General features: G+C 48.4%; 1 protein-coding gene across 2 annotated transcripts; it reads right to left on the bottom strand.

Annotated features, from left to right (window-relative positions):
* Positions 1–197: 197 nt before the first annotated feature.
* Cpa5 (carboxypeptidase A5) lies at positions 198–20,351 on the bottom strand. Of its 2 annotated transcripts, none has more exons than XM_021164746.2 (12): positions 19,932–20,351; positions 18,679–18,890; positions 17,335–17,416; positions 16,173–16,307; positions 8,149–8,247; positions 6,712–6,813; positions 5,499–5,600; positions 5,030–5,140; positions 4,509–4,599; positions 1,275–1,474; positions 898–982; positions 198–552 (listed from the first exon to the last, which is right to left on the bottom strand). In XM_021164746.2, the coding sequence occupies exons 2-12, from the start codon at positions 18,792–18,794 to the stop codon at positions 365–367; spliced, it is 1,311 nt and encodes a 436-aa protein (XP_021020405.1). In that variant the 5' UTR covers positions 18,795–18,890; positions 19,932–20,351; the 3' UTR covers positions 198–364. The 2 variants fall into 2 exon arrangements, with proteins under 2 accessions (XP_021020405.1, XP_021020406.1); XM_021164747.2 differs by having other exon boundaries at positions 19,024–20,351.
* Between the last annotated feature and the right edge of the window lie 820 nt (positions 20,352–21,171).

Genomic DNA, 21,171 nt, shown 5'->3' on the forward strand with positions numbered 1-21,171 from the left:
GGACAGAAAGTCCACCATTTGATATCCTGTTGTTTAAATCAAGCCTGGTCCCCTCTGGATTTATTAAAATATTTTACAAAAACTGCTAGGGCAATGTAGATTTTTGGCCCTTCCCAGGGATTGGAAGCAAAGAGAGAAAGGCAGAGCTTGGGTGGGCCTCATATTTTCCCGAAGGCAGCAAGGGGTGGGGTGGGGGGGTGGGGTGTCCCAAAGAGATGGCAGCCAACACTAGAGGCAGTGAGGCCTGCTCAAATTTGCTTCTATTTGCTAAGGGTCCAACGACGGTTTGGGGAAGGGATACTTAATTCAGGGGGGTTTTCAGGGAAAAGGGTGAACTCCAACTGCTCCGGCCTGAGTAGTGTGGCTAATAGGGGTGATTCAGGGTGTGTTTCATGATGGTCTGTAATGCCATCCATGTCTCCTCGGCTGTGGGGACAATCTGTGAGGCTGGCAGCAGGAAGCCATATTGTCCAGTGTCCCGGAGCTCGAAGCTGAAGGCATACTTGATGCCACTGTCATAAGCCCAGTCCACCGAGATCCCACTGGCTGAATCTAAAAAGAAAAGGGCAAAAATGCCTGGGAAGGAGGAAGAAGGTGGAGTCACAAGGCACAGAGGAATCCTGAGTGGGAAGTGGGTCCTGCAACCCACCCGAACCCGATCACATCAAGCTTCCTAATTTCAGGCCGCATCCAGGGTCCTCCCCTGCCCGCCCCCAGCCAGTTTTCCCCCTGGCAGAATAGGCCGATATACTGAGAACCTTTCCCCTTGGAGGACTTTGTAACAGGGTCTGTGCGCACTGATGCTGCCTGGGTACCACCCATCCACCCAGCCCATGGAGGTCAATGGTACTGCTCATGCTGCACCTGCCCTGCCCCAGGCAGACATGGCTCACTCACAGAGGGTGGTGCTGATGCTGCCAAAAATGTACTGGATCCCGTGAACCTTGTAGAGAGCCTTTACTGCATCGTTGGCAAGATTGAACTGCAAATGACAGCCAGAGAGTAAGAGGCACGGGATGGCCAACCCTTGCATGCTCAGCATCTGGTGAGAAGCTTGGGAGTGGGGACCACTGTATGTAGATAGTACCGTTCTTCCAGCTTTGAACTTGATCACATATGGGAACAACTCTACTGATTCTTCCTACCATGGACTCTTCCTATTACTGGCCCAGACCCTCATATTGGGAACCAAAGGAGCTACCTGCAGATGCACCAGGTGGAGTTCCCCAGAGAGAAGCTTTCTGCTATCCCACACTCTATCCAGACAATCTTACCAGCTCTTCGTGGTTAGGTACAGGCTCCAGAGAATGGCCATAAGGATACATGACCATCTGAGAGTAGCTGTGGATGGAGATCATAGCTTTGAAGTTCCCATGGCCAGTGATGAAGTCCACAATTGCAGCTACCTCTGGCTCTGACTCAGGTGCCGGCCCTCGGTAAGTCTCTGAGCAGGGGTTTTTGTTAGAACCATTTCCTGGAAGCAAAATAAAACCACCCAGTGGATTAAAGTGCCCAGGTGTGGTGAAACAGTATTCAAAAAACACCTTTACCTCTTGCAAGCTCCTTCTGCAAATTGGTTGAGGTCATGTGACTGCTTCCGACCAGTGAAAATTTGCACAGAAACGATGTGTCATTTCTGGTTTGAGGCCATTAAGGGGAAAGGTGGCCAGACCTTGTAAGTGCATGCCTTTAATTTCAGCCAAGTCAGAGGCAGACAGATCTCTATGAGTTCAAGGCCAGCCTGGTCTACAGAGTGAGTCCTGGAGGCCAGCCGAAGCTACATAGAGAGATCTCAGCGAAGAAGAAGGAGAAGAAGAAGAAGGAGGAGGAGGAGGAGGAGGAGGAGGAGGAGGAGGAGGAGGAGGAGGAGGAGGAGGGAAAGAAAAAGGGTGACTGCATTCTCTTTTGTCTGTGTGAAGCAAAATATTCTGGAGAGAAGCCCTTTGTCACCACTGGAAGAGAGGTGCCATTGAGAGCAAGCTGTCCACATGGGACTTTGTGTACAAGATAAACTCTGTGTTAGGCCATGTTTATTGTTGGATTTCTTCTCCTCATACATCAGGACAAAGGAGGGAGCCACACTCTGACTCAGCAACTCTGTGGGCTTACAGGGTTTACCTACCACTCATGCTCTGGGTTAAGTCTTGTCCAAGTTACCATCGGAGAGGCAGGCCTGCCTGGAAAGATGTATCCAGAGGCAACCTGAGCCTAGAAGCCCATGGACTTGTGTACCAGGGAAAACCAAGATGGAGTCCCAGAGTTGCTTCAGGGTGGTCTGAGAACCACAGAAGAGGCTTTTGGGAATTTTTCTCAAGGAACCTACTTGGAGGAGAGTGCAGAGAGGAGGGGTGTGTGGATGTGTGTGTGTGTGTGTGTGTGTGTGCACTCGAGTGTGTGCACTCGAGTGTGTGGTAAGTGCTCTAATGACTCAGCTCTACCACCAAGCCTGTGCCTCCATTTCTTGGTAGTTGAGCCTTTCGCTTCTCTTAGATGCTCTGCCTACTTGCTTCCTTTCCCTGGAACCTTGTCATCTAGCGCTGGTCAAGATCAGTGGGTTAGGAACTCATGGGGAAAGAAAATTCCTACTACTTCTCCCTTCTACCTCCCCAAAATGACTGCATCCAAGTCTTACAGAGACCAGAGAGCTTCCCCAACTTCTGAAGCTTTGAGGGGGTACTCAAGCAGCCCCAGGGTCAACAGCAGACTATTGCAGATGGATCCTCTTTGTAGTTGAGGTGAAGGAGCACAGTGCTCTGAGGGAGGATCTCCAGGCTACCTTCGATCCAGCAATTAAGAAAATATGAAAACCATGAACTAGGTCTTCCCTCCTCGAGTCGCTTGTTATTCTTGCCCCCCCCCGCCCCCGCCCCCGCCCCCGCCCCCACCCCCGGCAGCCCAAGGGCCATTCTGTCAGCAAATAGCAGATCCCCTCTTGATTGGGTGGTCCTTGTCTAAGGTTGGGGACCCTGGCTAGAAGGGGGAGCATGGCAGCCCCTCAGGCTGGCAGAGGCTAAACTCACAGTGGCCCTGTTTGTTGTGTCTGTTGAGTTCCTGCACCTGCCCCACTTGATGAATGACAAATGGCAACAGATGAGCAGAGAGAGGCTGAAAGCTTTGTCTGTGTTTGCAGCCCACGCAGGCAAGAGCCGTTCCCCTGCCAACGACCAGGTGGCTGTGCCCAAATATGGAGAAACACTTCAGGCCATTAGTTCTGGTTTGAGCTAAGCAGAATAAACCAATCTTCCCCTGACCAAATGGGAATTAGCTGCTGCCTCTCTGACGTCCACAGTCAAGGTCCTCTGAGTCTGCCTGCCTCACGAGTACCTGCTAATGGATTCATTAGCTGTTTATTTTTCCTTCCCTAAAAATGTAATTTGTAGCAAGGGGAAATCTCTGAAAGTACATGATGAATTATTAAAGCACTAATCTTTGGGTAGTGGGATTATGGGAGCTTTTCTACCCCTTTGGGCTCCTCTACCCCAATAATTGTTTTTTACGTTGTATATCCACAGATCTAGCTATTCGTTCACAGAGAGACCCACAGATGTTAGTTTCTTTAAGACAGGATTTATCTACCTCTAAACTGGGCTACCTCAGGATTTGTGAGTATTGTCAGGCCTGAGAGCCACCTGGGTTAACCCTGGTCAATTGGGAGGCAGACAGGTCTAATTTTGCACAGTCATGATCTCTTGCCACAGTGGTTCTCACATGGCCCTGACCCTCAGGCCCCCACTACCATGTGACCTGAGGGCTTTGGTCTCCATCCTTTAGAAATTTCCTTATTTTTCATCGTGAACTGCCTCCAAAAAGCCAGATTTACAAAGCCACAGACACCTAGATATAGAATGTTCTACTGATAGCTTGGCCATCGGCTTATGGATCTGTTTGTTAACATCAGGGGTGTGGTTTCCCTTGGAGAGTCAACCCTTGTCTCCACTGTGGAGCATAGATACCACATCTGGGGCTGAGGTTGAGTGTATCCTGTTGATTATACTGACTGGTCCTGGGATCCCACCCATCCCATTGCTGATTTGCTGGGGTCCAGGTTATTTCCTCTGGGTGTTCTAGAAGACTCGGTTTCCCCATTTAATCTCCATGTCTTTGTCATGTGTGTGAAAGAGAGAAAATCAGAAAAGATCACCAAAAAACCAAGCCAGCCATGGATGGTATAACCTTGCCAGAATGAGCTAGCCTCCTTAAGTCTTTTTCTGCTAAAGTCAGGATCTGATCCTTGCAGTGTGTCCACATTTTAACATCTAAGGGTTCCCTTAAATGTCCCCATGAAGGTTTGGCATATAGATCCATGTACCACACGTGCAACCTCACCTACATCCCACACGCGGGTTGTGTGCTCACCTGACCCTGGTCATGGCACACACAGATTAGCCAACGATGATGTCCATGCCTCCCAATGTATGAGTCAACACACTCTGATGGTAGGAAAGGACCTACCGAAGACCAGCCACTCCTCCTCAAGTCCTGCCCCTGGGTGCAACAGGCTGCCATACCTCCGAAGCCTGTCTTCCAGTTCCTGTTGAGGTCCACGCCAATGCAGAAGATGCCGGGTTGACTTGACTTGTTTTTTCGCCACAAGCGGTTCTGAGAAAGCCCAGGTCATGCAGCCTCATTAATTGGGCCCACCCCCAGAGATGAGAAAGCTGAAATCCTGGCCCATGAAAGGGGGAGAGGGGCCTAGTGGGGCAGGAAAGAGCAAAAGGAGGGAGTCCCTGGGGACAGAATGGGCTGACATGGAACTGGGCCTGTGAGCAGATTAGATCTGTGGTTCGAGTAAGGCATGGCAAGACATCTAACCATACTCTGGTAGTAGAAGCTTCCTTGGGCAGTGGGCAGGTTACTGGGCAAGATGACTTTAATCCCATAGCTTTAATACCTCAACAGCCCCCTTTGTGCTAGCCAGGCTCTCTGCAGAGAGCTTTTGAAGAAGCCAGCTCCAGAGGCCACCATGACATTTCTCTGCCCTGACACACACTCTAGATGACTACTGCTGGGGATTCCCAGCTATCCTTACCATGCTATGAGTAAAAGCAAAGCCATCTGGGTTGGTGACAATCTCTATGAAAATGTCCATAGTTCTCAATATCCTCTTCAAGACATGGTCTTTGCCATATGCATCGACAATCTGCAAGAGAGGGTGACAAGAAGAGGCCCTTGCCAGGTATTCTTCAGAAGTACAAGCAGGAGTAGAAAACAGCCCAGTGGCCACAGGAAGGGGTGGCACTGGGTAATCAAATGTATCCCACATAGAACCAAAAGCTTAAGTTTTAAACACCTGGAAAACAGGATAGCCTGAATTCTCTACTTGCAAAAGGTCAGAGCATATGATAATGTTCCCAAGAACAGGAGGGGATAGAGAAACCTGAATTTAAAGCAACTGAGTTGAATTCTTCAACTAGGGGTCCCTTTAATAAATACCCAAGCATCCCTTACCCCTGGTCCCAGTCCCTGAGGCTATTCATCAGCTGCCATTCCCAGCTGACCTTCTGCGAGATCCAGATGCCGGTGGCATGGGTGATCCACTCTCTGGAATGAATCCCAGTGTCAATCCAGATAGCCGGGCGATTTGGACCTCCGGTGCTGAACTGGGGGGAAAAATCAGACCACAAACAAAGGTAGGCTCAAGACGGTGCTGTCCTTCAAAGATGCATCCTTACTGTCTGGAATGAATCTGTATGTCAGAGTACTCAACCTGAGACAAAGGGGACATGCTGGTCTACGTACATATGTACATACACCTACGAAGTTCGAACACATGGGGTGGCCTTTGCCTTATAGTGCTGTTCTTGGAAGGCAAAGTCACCCAAGCAGAAATACAGAATTTCTCAAGACTGAAAGTATCTTAAGACTTGTGCCTCTCAAACTTCGATGGGCACATGTGTCTCACGGAAATATTAAACATTAAGCAGGCTATGGCGCAGTGGATCTAGGGAGGGGGCAGAGTTTGCATTGCTAATGCATGGGCTTTCGGGTGATGAGGGTACTGATGTACAAAGCCACACTTGGAGGAGCAAAGACTTAGTGTGAGACTGGAGTGGTGACTGGTGAGAGATCAAAGGAGAAACAAGTTGAGTCACAGCAAAGTCAGGCAAGGCTACATGACTGTTTAGAAGTACCAGACTCTGCCATGTGGGACCTAGCCTCCTTGACAACTGATGCTGAGTCCCCTGGGGTTCACACGCTGGAGCACAGGCTACAGATTGAGTCTTTTCTGGGACTTGTGCTACTACTCCTCATGCTTCCCTTGTGACCAAGGGCACTCCAGTGACCATATTGAGCCCCATGAAGGGCTGGAAGGTTTCTCCAGAGCTGCATGCCCATCTATGGGGCTGCCTAAGGCAGATGACCTCAGTCATTGTCAACTGAACCCTACATGCGCCTCTGTTCTCACTTAGCAGGTGAAGCAAGTGTGGCAACAGGAAGGGCGCTGACTCACCCACACTCACCGGAGCTGAGGTGATGACTGATGCTCCACAGCCCTGCCTCTTTAGCACCTTCCACTACTTCCTGCCCAGGTTGTCACACTGCCACTTGTCCATACTTACCAGGGTGAGTCCCTGATGACACAAGTCTGTAGCACGGGATACATGCATCTTCCCTAGCCAGACACTGCTGCCCAGCCGCTTACCAGCGAGCTCAGTCTTAGAATAAGGACGCTCACTCTGTAGTCTACAGCCTGATTCAGTGGGCTCTTACCTTCAGCACAAGAATGGACCGGTTTTCAAAGCTCTTGCCAATGTGAATTTTGGAGACAAGATTAGAATGTTCAGCTACAAAGTTGTCGATCCAACTATATATCTGAAAATGATGAAGTCTTCTCAGACTGGGAGTTTAAGTGGGGAGAGGGGTGAGCCCCAAGCATGTCAGGGAATGCGATTCCTTCATCCACCCCACTTTCTTTATTGCTTCCTACCTTCCCTGGGAGTCTAAAGGAACACAGATCAAGAATTACAAATCCTAAAGATACCCTCAGAGCTAAAGGACATCGAGCTGTGACTTTTCAAGAACTCCAGGCTCTTTGTGCAAAGCTATACTTTCACCTCACCTGAGAGAACAGCTTGTATTGAGCTCACTCAAATCCCAGACATGAGCTGCTTGTGATAGCACATATGTGGAATCCCAGTCCTTGGGAGCCAGAGGCAGGAGGACCAGCAATTCAAGCCAGCCTGGGCTACATAAGAAGATCTAAATAAATAAATAAATTCCTAGACATGGCCTACGTGGGTCTCTCTCTGTTGAAAATTCATTCTCTTGCCTTCACCCTGTGGTCTGTTTTATCCATTTAACAGATCTCATGAACTGTGGAGCTGTTTTATGTCATTTTCACTCCTTCTAGACTCAGCAGCTTGAAGAGAAGGGCAGTGTTTTATTTATTGTTGACATCAATAACAGTGACAGTCTATATTAGTTCATTTTCTTGTCCTTTCAATACATATATATCAATGAATAAACATTATAAAGAAAATGGATTCTCCATTACAGGTCTTGAGAAATGAGAAAAATGATAGAGTAGACATTATCAATAATGGCATGTCCTTTAACAGGCAAATGAGGTCTTTTCCTTGGGTTTCTTTCTGAAGTGGAAGTCCCTGCACCCGCCTGTATGTTTTCTCTTAAACACAGTGACCGTCGCTAACATCTAGCTGGATGTCACTACATCATACATTTTTGCCAAGTAAAAGCAACTGCCTATTTCCACGAGCATGACTTCCCAGTGTGCCTGGGTTGCTGCCACTCGTGTCTTCAAGAATCCACCGTTGGGGCCACGGAACACCACGACTGGTCACAAGGACGCCAATGAATCACTTAGTCAGGAGATGGGCTATTAAGGCAGCCTCCACCTATTTTGTTCTGGCCTAGAATAGATCCACACCTTAATGTGTCAACCAACGAATCATTTCGTAGACTCTGAGCCTACCTAGGTGTGCTTCTCAACTGTTATTCCCTCTATCTGATTCTGGATCCCTTTGGGCTATCTACCACCAAACATCCCTTCACCTAATGTCTCTTCTCTGTACTCTCTCACGTTACAGTCTCTATAGTCTCAGAATCCTTCTCAGGCCTCTGCCTGATCCTAGCAATCCCAAGGAATTCAAAAGCCTTAGAGTCTAGAGCTTGCCCAGTTGGACCTACCTCGTCCAGGGTGTGATAAGAGGAATAGCTGAAGCTGTTGGTACTGCGTTCCAGCCTGCGAGACTTCGCCATGGCATCTCTCTCTTCATCCAGCAGCACCTAGCAGATAGGAAAACACACTGGAAAGATAGAAGAGGGCTTTGGACCGCAGCATCAACACCAGGAGGGATGAACCACCATGATCACGTACAACAGAAGAATGTATGTGGTTGAAGGGTGACTCTTCATGTGCTGGCATTCATGCTAAAGTTACCCAAATGAGCACAGGACCCATCAGTGTGGAGAGACAGACTTTAAGTCCAACTCTGCTCCCAACTTATGGTAGAACTTGCTGTAGCCTTGGTTTGTTCAGCCCAAGAATTAGGACAACAGTCTGTGTTGCACTGCCTTGCAGGATAAAATATAGTGGTAGATATGAAGGTGTATTAAGATGAACATAGGTCCATGCCCACGTTGTTTTTGTACCTTAAAAACTGAACCATGGAGCTGACCATCCTGGAGGAGCAGATAATGGCTCTGATTCCCAACATCAATTCCTCTCCCAGGAAGTAGCTTAGACAACTGGTATCCAGGCCATTTCAGAAAGCCAGATATGGACAAAGCCAACCTAAACCATGATGAGTGTGGAGTGTGTCAATGTTCTCAACATGTTAACTGCCTGCCAGAAGCAACAGGCTTGAGAGATGGTTTGCTGTTGGCATTCAGCCTTCTCATAAAGCTTTCCACTGACCACAGGGAGGGAGGGCAGTCAAGTGCCTGAGTTGAGGTGACTACTGACTGCTCTCACTACCCCACCCCACCCCACCCCCGGTGAAACCACTGCTCGGACACTTTTCCCAGCTTAGGTCAGAGTGTGATAGGCAGATTCAGGACTAACACTGATTATGCAGAGCGGAAAGCTCCCAAGCCCTTCTGCCTGAGAATGTCAACCAACATCCTCATGCACTCAAAGGGACCTCTCCTTAAGCTCTGGGTCACAGTTTGGATCTTGCCTTATTTGGGGACCAGTACCCTTTGGTCTATGGTATCTTTATTCTCACGTTCTTCTCTCTCACTCGATCTGGTCAAATGACCAGACTCCAGAGAAGGAATTAACTTGTGGTGTTTTAGAGATGAAACAGATTGGGTAGTGACAGCGCTTCAATGCATAGCTAAGAAGTGGCAGAGATGAGATAAAAAGCAGATCTTCCTGTTCCCAGCCCTGGATTCCTCAAGCCTAGCAATAATAACATATACACACAGATATGCATACTTGTGTGTGGTATAAATAAATATAGATAAAGAGAGGAAACAGAGGCATGCACAATGTTAACAGCTGAAAACTCTATCATACTATTCTTGCAATTAAAAAGTTTCTTCAAGTAATGAAAATCAAGTACCCTCAAGCACAGGAAAACAAGACATTAAAATGCCAAAAATAAATATAACAAAATGCTAATGGCGCCTGTTTGAATAAGATTAGAATTTTGAACATTTCCCCCCGTACTCTTGTCTTAGGTTTTGGCAGCATGCTCATACCACTTGAGCGAGCAAGGGCTTTTAAGAGAATAGATAATACCAGAACCAAGCTTTTCATGGCTAACGTGAAGTGCCAGCTGCAGTGTCTTCAGTCCTTGGGGCTGGGGGAGAGCGCGGGTCCCCACCTGCTGCTATGCATGAGGTGACTCGCCCAGGAACTCATTCTTTCCCGAGGGCCCTGTCCACTTGTCCCCGACTCTCAAGTTCATAGATTCCAGATTTCAAAATGGAACTAGAAATCAATGTCTATGGCTCAAAGGACTTCATGTCTCAGCACCAAGTACATGTTCAGTAATTATAATTGCCATGTTTCTAGCGAGGCTGGCCTAGCTTGGGGCTTTGCATTTGGGCAAAGCCGGAATGCCTGTGTATGTCAGGCACGGCTGGGGGAGGCCTTGTCCTTGTCGGTCACTCTCAAGTACCACCCTGGGAAGCTCTCACAAAAGAAATGCATAGTTTTCCCAGGAAATCCACCTAAGTCCCCCCAGCCCACCATGACCAATGTGTGTCTGTCACTGAGGGCTGGTAAAACCAGCTGTGCTGAGCAGCTGTGAGCAGCCCGGCAACTGGCTGACAACTGGGTCTGGGCAGGCCTAGTCTTGCTCTACACCCAGTAGAATGAAGTTACAAGGGGTCAAATGTCCCAGGATGTAGTAGGGCTTGAGTAGGGGTTGGATGATTTGGGGGAGCAGGGTGAAGGGGAGAACTCAGAAGAAAGCCGTAGACGGCCCAATTCTTGCAACATGGCCAGAGATACCCATAGGAAACAACTTTGAGGAATTGAACAGCCTTTGTTCTAGAAATCAAGTTGGAGGCAAACAGGAGGTTGGCACCAAATTGCAAATGTCTTTCCAAACATCCTCCCAGTCCCATGAATGGATAGGACACCCTCCTAGGAGCTAGGAATCCTCAACCCTCCCAGCTGGACCTCAATTCCAGGAACATTAATCTACCCTGGCCTGAAAACTACACAGATGTTTGCTCCCTTCCGGGGCTGAGGGAAGAGGGTAAGAGCTGAGAATGAGGCCTCGCATGGGTTCAGGATGACAAACAACCCTGTCAGGCTCCTGGGGGGAGGAGGGGGGTGGACGGAGACAAGATGAGAAGCTCAGAAGCCAGCCATTTTCCTTCTTGAAGGCCACTAACTGACCTGAACAGTAAGAGCTGGTTGTGAATTCATTCATTCCAGGGATGCGGGAGGCTGAGAGCTTAGGTGGAAAACAGCACCCCTGTAAGGAAGAGAAGCATCAGCCCAGGACCCCGAAGGTGGAGCTGAGGCCTAAAGAATTTCCAATCTCCTTACAGCCTTGCTCCACCGACTCAGCACACGGTGGGTTGTTGTGTGCTTTTGGCAAGCAGGTCCCTGGCTTTCTTTTCTAGAACTAATGTTTGCTATGTAAGCGCCATTTCTGGAAAGTGCTACCAAGATGATAGTTTCAAAATGGAGCCCCTCACAGTCAGGGCTGAACCCCTGAGCAGTGAGACCCAAGTTCAAACACCACACACCACCAACCATCTTGACTACTGAGGTGATAGATGGTATAAAACACAGTGTGGTCCCTGATGACACACTGATGCGATCACTAACCTGGGCTCTGCCTCAGTTTCCCCTCATGAGACAAGGATCATTTTACCACACACTTCAGCCTATACTCTAAAGTGCTGTCATATGGATCAGCCTGGCGTGCAGTAAATACCAGCTAACTTTAGCTAGGAGGAGGAGGTTAATGACCATGATGGGGGAGAGGACAGATGATACAGTTAAAAGAAGGACACAAGCTGACACAGGAGCAAGACTTTGAAAGCCGTGAGGAAACGGGCCATGCAGATACCTGCTAGGACAGCATTCTAGGACTGACCCCAGAGAGTACAAAGATGTGACCTCAGACGAGGGCCTTGAGGCAGAAACACATCAGGTCAGTTCTAGGAGCATTAAAGACTGCAGACTATAGACACAAAGCAAGGGAGAGTACGAATGAAGGGGAGGGGTGGGGAGTGACTCACTTGGAGCCTTGGTCTTTTCAAGAACTTTGCATTTATAAATGCCTACCTGTGCTCCCTTCTGTATTCTTTTGTTTGTTTGCTTGCTTGCATTTATTACAATCTTACTATCAAGCCAGCCTAGACTTTAACATCTAGCTCCATCTCCAGGGATGTGAGATACTCAGCCCCAACTGTATTTATATATTTTTGTAAAGGACACATCCAGCTGCTGCCTTGAGAATGGATAATAGGGAAGCAAGGATAAGATTGGGGAGAACAGTTGGATAGTTCCTGACAGAGTCTGGCCCTCCTGTGACCCCCAGTTCTCATGAAGGCAGAAGGATGTTGAGTTTTGGCGAGACCCTTTGTGGGACACTGCTAGAATAGTCCCCCAGTTTTAGCTATGCTGACCCACAGTAGCAGTTTAGATGCGTCAGAAGTATTTGAAGAAAGATTCTAGGATTTGCAGTAGGCTGAGTGGCATGTTTGAGTCCAGAATGACTCCCACCTCTGTTCCCTGAAGACACCTGAGCTCCCAGAGGCTGCAGAGGAACAGATGGGGACTTGGGATGCTCCCTTTGTACTGTAGAGTTTGCAAGGACCCTCAGACAGCCAGTGTTGGAGTTCAGAACTTCAGCTGGAGACATAAGGGGGGTCATAAGGAGGTGGGGAGATTTCGCTCTGTTTCCCAGGAGTGTAGAGAACAGTCTTGAGTTTTCCTGCAAACAGGAACACTGTGGTTGACAGAGCAACCAGGGAACCAGGCCAGTGGAGGCCAGTACAGAGTCCTAGGGGGCCAGAGGAGAAACATCACTGAACAGCATCCTGGAAAGACTGTGCAGTTAGAGCTTGAGTGGACCGGGTGTTCCTGTGCTTTGTTCCTGTGCCTGGGCCCTTCTGGGGAAGTTAGGGGCCGACAGCCTGCCAAAGGGGATGATGGGTAAGCCGAAGAAATAAAAAGTCAGTATTTCTAGTTTTGTTCTAGAAGGAAGCAGAGAGATGGATGGTAACTAGAGAGGGGAAAGAGATGGATGGGATCAGAAAGATTTTTTTCAGATGGGCCCAGTAACTGCCTATTTGTATGCAGATGTGGACAAGCCCACAGAGAGAGGAGCTGGTGAGGCGGAATCATACTAAATTGTATTCCTCTCTGGATGGTCAGAGCATGGGTGATTTTTGTTTTCTTCTTGTGCTTTTCTCCTGTTTTTCAAAATTATCTAACATGAATATTTATTAATTTTGTAATCAGAAAAAAGCCATTAAAATCCCAAGCACTGATTGCTCAAGTGAAGCCTTTCCGTAGTGACTCATCCCAGGGAGGGGGAAACACCGAAGGACTGAAAAGAACGAAGAGGTGAAGAGAAATTAAATGCAAATCAAGCACCCTCGGAATCAGATAATTTCTTGCCTGGCCCACTGCAATTTCCCGACCAACCTCCTGCCTGTCAGTCTCCCGGGGCCCTGTCCCCAGCTCAACACAAGCTCAGTAAGGAGGGGGGGTTCAGAAATGCAAATCTGATGGTGTAAAAGACCCTCCTGAGTCTCCCCTCTGCCCACTTCACGGGACAGAAGATACCCTTTACAAGGAGCCTGGTCCCATCATCAAATCCGGGTGGGGGCCTCCTTCCCCGAAAGCCCCCCTTCCCTGCTCCTCAGCCGCACGCAGGCACGGCACGCATGGGTAATTACAGCTTCACAGCACCAGTGACGTGCAGTGCCTCTGGTATTCGCTCCCATAGCAACCTGTGCGCACTCCATCAGGGCACTCACCCACTCCACGGTAATCACGCATCTACCCCCCTTCCCATCCCCCCACCCCATCCCACTCTTTCTAGCTCTCCTGGATACAGCCCCTGAGTTTGCTGGGCTTGGTTTTGTTTTCAGTTTCTGTGTTTCCAAGCTCCCTGCCCAATACTCAGCACACAGTAGGTGTGTGTGTGTGTGTGTGTGTGTGTGTGTGTGTGCAAATACACATGCTCCGTGGGTGCTGTGTATGGAGTACAGCTGTCTTTCTAAGTACTCCCAGATGCAGAGGTAGAAAAGGAAGATACAGGTCCCCTCCTCAAAATTCTTCCTCTGGATAAAACCCCAAACCACCAGCAGAGTTTTCCGTGATTGGCTGTGCCCGGCCCTCACCGCCAAACACATCTCTTTTCTTTGAGTTCTCATATATAGTAATTCAGCTAACATTTATTAAGTCCTAACCAAGGCCAGAAGTGTGCAGATGAGCAAGAGAAAAACAAGGAGAGAGCAATGTATCAATAAGGACTCCCTGCGCATGTCAGTCCTGGACACCTTGACATCCCTCAAGCTGCCATTACTGAAGGCTCACTATTGGGGGGTGGGGCGGACACAGCTAGTACTAGAGCTGAGCCCGTGTGTCTTTAGCTCAAATAAGCTTGCTCCACATCAACCTGGGTGTGCAAAGCCCCTTCTAGTCTTGTCAGTGCTTCTGAGCCTCTCTGACCTGCACCCCTCCCCCGCTGTCACCACAAATCAACCAGGAACAACAGCCTCTCCCCACCCCTGGCGCCCTCAAAGCCACAGCATGACCTCGAGGAGGGCAGCCCGGGCTTAATGCTTTGCAGATTGCACGTTGGAGATTTGCTTGCAGAGGTTAGAGCAGAAAGTTCAGGCATTTTCCTGGGAAGGAGCGACAAGTCCCACAGGAGTTCAGGTTTGGGGACTTCAGGAGAGGCTCTCTCTAAAAGGGGCCAGCGAGGGAAGCTCGAGGGATGTCCCCGACATGCAGTAATCAACCAAGTTTGTTGAGACTTCTGTTTGCCGAATGCTGCTGGGTTCCCAGGACTGGCGCAGGGAAATGGGAACTTCAAAATAGAGGCATGGGCTAAAAAGGAGAACTCAGTTCTGTTCTTTTGATGTGGTAGCCTCTTGTCTGTGTGAGTTTCCCCATTTTTGTTTGTGGGGGATTTAATTAGAGAAACATCCCACCCCCACATGTTGAGCGGGAAAACAGATGTGTCTGTGAAGGATAAAGGACTTTGAATGGACCCAGTGCCCCAGCCCTGTGCTGCCCTGGGAAAGGAATGTTGCCTAATGCGTTGATCCCTTGGCATGCGGTGTCAAGTGTGTGCACATTGGGGGGCTCCCTGTTCCCACACTCTGAGTCCTTAGAGGAGATTAGTATGAGCAGCATGGTTGTTAGGAATGAGTCTCTGTGGAAACGACTCTACAGGTACATAGGCAACCACAGAATCTGCAACGAGGACACAGCCTGGGAGCCTTAACATCTGCATGGTACCCAAAGATTTGTTATGGAAAAAGGTTGTGCTACCAATACCTCTTTCTTTCTCCATTATATGCATGCAATACAAGTGAGCGCCAGAAGTCCATGTTAGATGTTTTATTCAATCACTCTCCACCTTATTTTTTGAGACAAGGCTTCTTGCTGAACCTGTTGCTCTCTGATTATAAACTGGCTAACCAGAAAACCTCAGGATGCCATGTCTCTCTCCTTGCCTCTACCCCCTCCCTATCTGCCCCCCCGCCCCCGCCCCCACCAAGCACTAGGATCATGGGCAGCAGCTGTGCTTGCTCTGGGTGCTGGAGAGAACTGTACCCACCCTGAGCCATCTCCCCAGACCTGCGAGGGTCTTTGGGATGTCCGTGAACACGCGGTAGCTGAAGTAGATTTTCACAGTGCTCAGAAAAGATAGTGCAAGATGTGGGATCGAGAGGGAGCTTAAGATGCTGTTCTCCTGGTCCTGATCTGGGTCTGCCATGTTTCCCAAGCCATTGGAGGACTCTCCTCTGGGGGAGATGCTTAGAGTGCAGAGAGGGAAGGAAAGAATGACAGGGTTGTTGTATGGGGTGTCTTTCCTCCGTGGAGCCCTCTCAGACTGGATGTCTGAGACATAACAAGGGGAAGCCATTAGAGAAGCAAAGGAAGCCACCAGAGGTTCCTAGGAAGGACCTAAACTGTCCCTCCTGCCTCCACTTTCCCCTCTTATTTTTTGCTGGTAGCTGCCAGCTCTTCCAGAGGATTAGTTCACAGTTGCCGTACTCTTCCTGCCTCCATGAGGAAACCCTGTCCAAAACTTAAATGTTCTCTTAGAAATGTACATTTTTTTTCATGGTCTATTTAGTTTGGTTTGGTTTTGCACATGTTCATGTGTGCTGTCTTACTTGCTTGCTTTTTGTTCTGAGACAGGCTGTCAGGTACCCTAGACTGGCCTTGAACTTTGGATTTATGATGCCTTTACTGGAATTACAGATGTGTGTCACTCTGCCCAGTTTTCTGGCTCATCCCATGCAGAGCCAAGCACTGGAGCCCGGGCCTCACGCATGCCAGGTAAATAGTCTAACAGCAGAGCTGCATCCCCAAGCCCAGAAATGTACAATATAATGTCTTCCATAACATGTCCATAAACCGGCAGCTGTGTACCCACGAGCAAGATGTCTGCTCTTAAGCCTGAGGCTGTCCCCACGCTCCCATGGTACAAACCAACCAAAAAGAAATGTGGGAGGTGAGCTCCTTACTGTGAGCCAGGGTAGGCTCTCACCTGGATGTCCTTTATCATGACGCTGTAGGCAAGGCCGTGAGACTTCAAATAAGCTTTAACACTGGGCAGTTCAGAGAAGGGAACTCTCATGTCCACAGGGAGGCTAGGTCTGGCTGGGCCACGCCAGAAGTCCACCTTGTTCACAAAGAAAAAAAGAAAGAAAGAAAGAAAGAAAGAAAGAAAGAAAGAAAGAAAGAAAGAAAGAAAGACAGAAAGACAGACAGACAGACAGCTGTGTTTATCGACTGTCCTTATATACTCAGTAGGCATCGAGAGGACAGGGCTTCTTTTATGCTTCAAAGGGATACAGTTCCATTAAAAAAAACAAAAACAAAAAACCAAACCCATGGTCTACAGACAAGAATAAAGCCCCTCCTCACTAAGGCTCCTTCCTCATTTCCTAGTCTACATCCCAGCTCACTCACTCATTGCAATGTCATCTGGATCCACAGAGCCTAGAGTTCCTACAAATGAGACTGCCACCACTGGACATTAGCCTGGACGGGAGAGGGGACGTTACCTCTTTGAGTCCCGTGAGAAGCAGGAGAGGCAAATCTGGAGCCCTCGCCCTCTATCTGCCTGTACCTTTGTAAAATGAAGGCACTCGGAGAGTGGTGGAACCCCCTCATTGAAGGGGACACTTGTACAAATAGCTGCGAACGCTCTGGGTCCCATCCAGAAAAAGCTGGTTGTTTTACAAGCCCTCAAACAAAAGCCCTCCATTATAATTGTCAAAGAAAATGTTTCCCATTGTGAAAACTTGGAGAGGACAAATGTTCTTGGAAACAGATCCCCAGGCTGACAGACACAGACCCAAATACAACACATTCGCCAAGTGAAGCCATGTGCATGGCACCGCAGCAGGGACATCTGCGCTTTCCTATGGCTTTAGGACATTGCAGCTGTTTTCAGAGTGTGCTCATAATTCCCCCACCCACAACAGAAGGGAAAGCTAAAGGAATCACAGCTTACAAAGGCCACCCAAATTTTTGGGGACATGTCCCTAACATAGCAGAGAAGCCACCTTGGACTTGTCCAGAATCTAGTGGTCCTTTTTGGAGACCTCAGGAAGGAAGGTTCAGGGTTGGAAGATGTCAGGGGTCAAGACAAGGAACTGAAGTGCAAATGTGGTGACAGTGATATCCCCAGGAGCAATCCTCACCTTCTGGGGCTTCTGGATCTCCAGATCCCTGAGAAGTGACAGCTGCTTCTCATTTTTGGCCAGGACTCGAAGAACCTGGTCTCTGGGAAAAGATGGGGAGGGTGAGGAAAGCTGTGGAGTCTAGGGCGATTGACAGAGCCAGTGTGGAAGAGAGGGGACCCTGAAGTGAAGGAGCCCTGGCACATAACAGAAAGGATGAGGGAGTGGGCAGATGGACTAATGGGGACTGGGGAACCAATGACAGTTCCTTGCTAGCCCCGCCCAGGAAAGGGGATATAAGATAACCCCAACCTTTGGGGCAGAGGAGCCATGCTTGCTTCCTTCCATGGGGTAGGTGGAAGATGACAATGTAGAGACATCTCAAGCTCTGAGGTCTGAACCTGGGATGCCTCTGGCTCTCAGCCTATCTGGTTCTGGGTCCTGAGAGATGACACCCTTTCTAAGCTGTGCCTCTTTCTTACTGAAAGTCTACAGACTATCTATCTACTTTTTGGGACATTGGGAGGCCTGGCGTGGATGCTTGAACTTGATGCTTCAAAGACAGATCATAGCACATCTACTTTTGGAGTGAGTATATAGTCTAATAAGGGTTACTAACCTCCTCAAGAATTTTAGGGGAAAGAGAAGCCTTCAGCCCTAAAGAAGGACGTGTATAAAATCTATCACAAGCAATATTCAGAGTTTTTAATTTTTTAACTGGCATATATTAATTATAGTTGGTAATACGTTTTATGCACACATATAATACATTTTGATCCTGTTCACCCCTTCCTCATTTCCCTCTCTTGTCCCCACCCACTTATTTTTGATCTTTTTCCTCTTCCCAACCAGTCTCAATTTTAGAGGATCCTCTTGGAGCACTGAAAACTTAACACAGAGCTTCAGATGTAGAAGAGGCAAATAATAACACAGCCAAAATGTCTGGCCTGGCTTATGAGTAGGAGACCAAGGGATCTGAAGTGGGCTCTGAATGAGAGCTGAAGCTTTTGTCTGGTCCCACCCAAAGAGACAGTTGGGCAGACAGACACATGCAGACATACACAGACACATAATACACATACACACATAGACACACACACACTCCAACATATACAGACACACAGAGACACACACACTCCAACATACACAGACACACAGAGACACACACACTCCAACATACACAGACACATACAGATATACACAGACACACAGAGACACACACACTCCAACATACACAGACACATACAGACATATACAGACACAGAGACACAGACAGACACACATACACACTCCAAAACACACACACAGAACATAGGTCTTCTCCCTCCCAGCCTCCCCTCCTCCCACCAAGAAGCAACCACTCACCCTGTGAAATTCACTTGGCCCCAAGCTACAGCCAAGATAAAGTTGCAGAACAGAAGTGTCCGTCTGTCCACAGGGGACAGCCCAGGGCCTAGTCCTCCTCTTTGGGTGCCCTGCATGCTTCTCCCTCCAGACAATCGTCAAGGGTTTTCCTCCAGCTTGGGCATGGCCTAGGCCTCACGACAGCACATCACCTAAAGGCCAGCAGCCTGGGCCTGAGAATGGACATGAGACTTTAAGGAGGGTCTGGCATGTGGTATCCACATGCGAGGCCTTGGGAGAGCTGGGCCACCCTCCTCCCTCCTTTCCTGGGAAGGGAGTGGAAAGATGGAAAAATGAAGCAAAGACCCTTAGCTTTTCTTTCCTCTGCAGGATGGGTAGGAAATTCCCTGTTCCAACCTCCTCGGGAGCACCAAGTCCTCCATGGCCAGAGAAAGAGAAGTAGCTAGCGGCCCTAGGCTGCTCCTCCACACAGCTGCTCTTCTGTTCCCCTTCTTTCTGTCCTCTCACACTGCCACACTATCCACTGTACCCAGAGCACTGTTAGCACCACCGAAGGGTCACAGGACTGAGAGTCAGGGAACTGGGATGCCCAGTCCCTGTCTAAAAGAACTGGAGCCTTTGAACCTGGTCACAGTGAACCGACTCACCAGTCAGGCGGTGTTGGAAACACCTTCCTTCCCTCCCTACCCCACAGGAGGCCTGGGATATTAGATGAGACAACCTGGATGAATTGGCTTGGTGCAGCCTGTGACATGGAATGGCTTATTATTTCGAAGGCATTAGCCCTTAATCACAGGTCTGTACTCCTGTAGCGATAGGGAAAATGATGGGACAGTATGGCAAAGGGAATATATATTGTACAAGAGAAGAACTTCAGTCAGAATCCCTTGTCTCTGTCAGCAGGCAGTCACCACTCTACTGAGACAGGTGGAGTAAACTGAAGGCCAGGAGTCTTTTGTACAATTTTCAACAAGCAAAAAAAGTCCAATTCTCAGTCCTGCTGAAGCCCCGCTCAGTCTCCTTAGTCTCCATATGGCTTGGGAATAGTACGAATAGAGCAGAGGTCAGTACACAGAGGAGTCGTCTTGAAGGAGGAAAGGAAAAGATGGGGCCTAAACAACCCAGAATGAATCTAACAAAATCCAAAGAGGTAAGAAGACGCTTAGCTAAAATCCAAAGGCCACCTGTCACCCCCACCCCACCACACACACACACATGCACACATACTTTCCCACAATGGCCAATTAGCTGACCGTGTGCGGAGAGGGGGGGTCACTCTTCTATTGATAGCTGGCCCCACTCTCCACCCCGCCTGCCCTACTCCTTTATTTCATGGGTCAGCCGTTCAGGCGCACCAAACTCTCCTAGAACCCCAGCTTTGGAAATGCTCAGAAAGTAACATTAGCAAACGGCTTAAGGACCTAGAAAAGAAAGCAATTGTACAGCTTTAGTAGCCATGAGAATAAAAGAGAGAGCTGGTAAAGAATAGCTCAGAAATTCAGAAGAAAAAAGGTGGGGAATGGTACTAGTCACCGAAAGCACCCAGCATCCTCATGTTCAAAAGCATCATTTTAAGCCACTAACAATGAGACAACTATTCCTGCACTTGGTTTAGAAATGGAAGATGGAAAGAGAGAGAGAGTGGGTGAGAGAGAATTAGAGTGAGAACAAGAGCGAGGAGAAAGAAAGAGGAGCGGTTAGGAATTCTGGAGAATTCTACGGCAGCACTTCCAATAGAACGCTCTACGATAATGGAAGCATTCTATCTCGCATCATCCAACAGGACCATCAACTGGCCCCTTGACATGCCTGAGAAATGCTTGTGTTTCACTTTATGAATTTAAGTAACCCCATGTAGGGAATGTCTACCATTTCAGACGGCAGAGTTCAATGGGAATTTACCCACCCTCAGACTAGCATAGCCAATGGCTGAATTTAGAAGCAAGAGAAACATGTATGTATTTTAGAAAAAATACTTCGTACTAGCTTCTCATTCATAGTTAATGGTTCATTAACCATTCATTCAATAAGCAGTCTACTGGAACACTTATTATGTGCCAAACACTCACTGAGTTCTGAGAGTGAAGCTGTGTGACATAGTCGTGTCCCTTACATTTCTAATAGGTAAATTCACAATGAGGAGCACACAACACTAAGTGTGTTTATGCTACGGAAGAGGAGGGTGCGTGGGGTAGCACCAAAGGAAAGAAAAATGCATTGCTGGAAGTATCCTTAAACGAAATTTTGTTGAAAGACTTTTATTTCCTGCAGATAGGTAGGGTGAAACATCCAAACAACCATGTATAAAATGGAACTACTGGGACGCAGAATCCAATAGCTTCCATCATGTCTTTCTCAATGCGTCACTGGGGTGCCACAAACGTAGGTATTTGCAGATCCATACCGTCCTAAAAAGCCGTCCAGACAATTGAGAGGTGAGAAGCCTTCCCATGTGTTCTCAGGGCCCTGACCTCTCCTCGTAGAAGATGTGCC

The sequence above is a fragment of the Mus caroli genome, unplaced genomic scaffold (assembly GCF_978045245.1).
Source record: "Mus caroli unplaced genomic scaffold, Mus_caroli_1 scaffold_7, whole genome shotgun sequence".
In the NCBI taxonomy this organism is placed as follows: Eukaryota; Metazoa; Chordata; class Mammalia; order Rodentia; family Muridae; genus Mus; species Mus caroli.

Excerpts from the sequence above, each read along its gene's own strand:
- Cpa5 (XM_021164746.2), bottom strand. The coding sequence starts at position 18,794 with ATGCAGGGCACCCAAAGAGGAGGACTAGGCCCTGGGCTGTCCCCTGTG. Across the intron at positions 16,308-17,334 it reads AGATCCAGAAGCCCCAGAAG|GTGGACTTCTGGCGTGGCCC; the intron begins GTGAGGATTGCT and ends TTTGTGAACAAG. Across the intron at positions 8,248-16,172 it reads TCATGATAAAGGACATCCAG|GTGCTGCTGGATGAAGAGAG; the intron begins GTGAGAGCCTAC and ends CCTATCTGCTAG.